The 3,274-nt window shown below is 44.5% G+C and overlaps 1 protein-coding gene across 1 annotated transcript; it reads right to left on the bottom strand.

Annotated features, from left to right (window-relative positions):
- Positions 1-205: 205 nt before the first annotated feature.
- Positions 206-1,507, bottom strand: LOC110775401 (uncharacterized). Its single transcript, XM_021980012.1, has one exon. It carries the CDS (start codon positions 1,505-1,507, stop codon positions 206-208), a length of 1,302 nt encoding a protein of 433 aa, XP_021835704.1.
- Positions 1,508-3,274: the final 1,767 nt, after the last annotated feature.

Raw genomic sequence — 3,274 nt, 5'->3', positions numbered from 1 at the left:
TCTGTTGATTTTTTAGCTGCAGAATAAGTTAGTCCACATATATCTGAACCACCAGAAGTAACATTTACCACTTTTTCGAACATGGGCGGGGCCGGTCGGTCGCCGCTTGGTGCTGGGCTGGGTTGGGCGTTGATGTCCTTGTTGTACGTCTCCTTTCCTTTGTCGCTCAGCAGATCCTTCAGGTGGCCTCTTTTCAATAGATACGCTACCTCCTTTTGAGGGAGATGCATTCCTCGGTTGTGTGGCCATTGTCGCGGTGGAAGTCGCACCACCTGCTCATGTCCTTCATGGAGTCTGGTCTGTCGCTCTTCTTAGGCCATCTGACGGTACCACCTACATTTTGAAGGGCGTTTACCACGCCCCCGATGTCGACGTTGAAGCCATACTCAGAGATGGGGGGATAAACGACCCGTTCATTCCTGTAAACATTGTTAGTGTCATCGTATTGATTGACATTTTGTACCTGGTTCTGCCGGTTATACGGCTGGTGTCGCCAGCTGCTACTCCTTGGGGTGTACGATCTCCTGTCGCTGCTGCCCCCTGTTGAGCGTTGGGACGCTGTTCGGATGACCTCGTCGTCTTCAATCCGCATTTCGGCGGTGGATCTCGATCTCACCTCCTCGAAGGTTGCACAGGGGTACTTGGTTATTTCCCGGTACAGCTCCGAGTTGGGGATGAGACCTCTTTTGAATGCCTCGATAGCTGTCCTGACATCACAGTTTTTTATACTAATTTTTTCACAATTAAAGCGGTTAAAGTAATCGCGTACCGACTCGGTTGGTCCTTGAACCAACCGATAGAGGTCACTGGTTTGCTTTTCCAATTGGCGACTGCTGGCGAACTGCTGATAAAAAGCATTGATTAGGTCGGACAGGCAAGAAATGGATCCAGGGGCGACGTTCATGAGCCATTCCAGAGCTGCTCCGTCGAGGGTACCGCCGAACGACTTGCACATGACAGGCTCGACCAAATCGTATGGGATTCCGATCTGCCACATGCGCTGCTTGTAGAATTTGACGTGCCGGTAAGGATCAGACGTTCCATCATACAGGGTGGTCCAGGTAGGGAGTCGAAGTGTGTGTGGGACCGTTACTCTGGCGATCGCTTCACAGAATGGTGACGCCGCATACCCGTCGGTTGGTTCGGTCTCTACTGGTGTGGGTGCTCCGGGTAGCTTGATCATTAGCTTCATCAGGCGAGAGTAATGCTTCGTCATGCAGGCGTCCATCTTGTTCAGGCGCTGGGTCACCGGGTCTGGGTTCGATCCGTCTTCCTCACCTTGGGGCTCTTCTTCGCCGTCGGTCAGATCTTCGAAATCGTCGGGCATCTCGAATGTTATCTTCCTCGGCTTCCCACCAATCTTGAAACGCGACTGGTATTTTGAGCTCTTCACAGAATCGAGCTCCTTTTGCAAGGTTTCAGTGGATTCCCTTTCTTGGGCCAGCTCTGCTTGGGCCTTTTCGTAGGCTGCTTTCATCTCTGCGAGTGTCATCTCTTCAGTAGACATGATATGAGGGGTGATTTTGCGTGAAACCTAGTTAATGTCCCCACAGACGGCGCCAAACTGTTTATGCCAAAATTCGTCTAGGGGCGACTTTCAGCTAGGGTCGACACTAACTAGATGATGAATGAATGCAACGAATAAAAGAGACACGACACAGAGAAGTGTTGACGCGGAAAACCCAGGAATAAGGTAAAAAACCGCGGATAGCTATGAGGCTATCAATCCACTAAGTATTCTATCTGATTGTTTTTATATCTTTCTAATGATCAATACGCGGAATAAAAGAGCTAATACAAAGATTATATGAATGTTTGATAGTTTAGAATTTGAGTGCTTGAGTTAACATGTCCTCTAATAAGCTGCCGCTAAGCTTTTATACGCGGAAGACAACGGCTTCATCGGTTAGGAGAATCCCTAAAAGATAGGGATTTTCCACTGATCGTTGCCTATGACCATTTCTGGTCTCCAACGTCTTCCGTATTCCTTGGCGACTTCTTGGACCCATTCTGTTTGTATGGCGGCGCCAGCTATCTTGGGCTTTGGGCTTCTGATCTTAACCTATCTTCACCTATCTTCTTCGTCGATCGTTGCTGCTTCTTTGTCGCTAGTATCCTGTCGCTAGTCTTGTGTCGCCTGGACCTTGTCGACTGTTGTCATACTCGACGTGCTCGTCTGACGCGATGTTTACATGTGACACGGCGATACCTGGAAGACACGACATGATCAAACGTCAAAGCAGTTATGTCGTTAGTACAAAAAGTGGGATAACAATTTGTGACGGTTGTTCCCGTCTTTGTTGGGTTGTTATCCCCGTCGCAACCCTTTTACGACGGGATTTTTACCCGTCGTTATTAGGTTGTCATAAAATATACAAATTCTTGTAGTGTAGGAGCGTGTTTTGTGCATCTCTTAAAATTTTCTACTCTTATGCGTAGTATATATTACTATACATATGAGCATTTGGGTTGGTCTATATGCGAGAAGGTGCACTTTATTTCAGACTATATACATATATGTGAGAAATTTGATATAGAGAAAATATAACAAAGTTTAACGTGATTTTAATCTTTTCCTTATATATATGGAGAATAAATTAGTAAAGATGGTTAAAAGAAATATACAAATGGTGTATAAGTTAATTCAGATCAGTACCTATAACAAAAAAAAACGGAGAAAGTATATGATAGAGATATAAATCTACTAGGATTTAATCTCTTAGGATATTTGATGTACATTAGACTTCAAATCATATTAATGTTCCTGATTATATTAACACTCATATTGTAATCCCTATATATTTGATCAATGGAATACACTCCAATTCAAGGAGTTTTCACAATATCTAGCATGGTATCACAGCTTAGTCAATACTAATTATCTTCCACAAATTTCTTAGTTTTTCCTTTGGTAATCTTGTGTGTCGCACCCACTTTGCTTCCGCCTACCCCAGACTTGCGCATCACATCAATTCCATCTCCCAAAATTACAAAGCTTTTCTTTTAATTTGCTATTCTGTTTTACGTAAAGTAGCATCCCCAAACCAATAGTATGGGCACCGATGATAAAATCCCACCTCCCCCGACTTCGGAATTTCACCCGGCATTGGGAGTTAATAATATTAAGAACACTATCTCTCTTATTCTTGATCGTGAAAAGGTACAATATTCCAACTGGGTAGAATTATTTTAATGTCATGCTCATGCTTTTAATGTTCTAGACCATATAGATCCAAACACTCCTAAACCAACCGATATATCTGAACCCCTGTGG

This window comes from Spinacia oleracea, chromosome 1 (genome assembly GCF_020520425.1).
Source record: "Spinacia oleracea cultivar Varoflay chromosome 1, BTI_SOV_V1, whole genome shotgun sequence".
Lineage (NCBI taxonomy): Eukaryota > Viridiplantae > Streptophyta > Magnoliopsida > Caryophyllales > Amaranthaceae > Spinacia > Spinacia oleracea.
Note: the sequence above shows the minus strand (reverse complement) of the source record. Positions and strands in the feature narration are given on the sequence as shown.

Bases quoted from the DNA above. Each gene is read 5' to 3' on its own strand.
- LOC110775401 (XM_021980012.1), bottom strand. From the start codon at position 1,507: ATGTCTACTGAAGAGATGACACTCGCAGAGATGAAAGCAGCCTACGAA.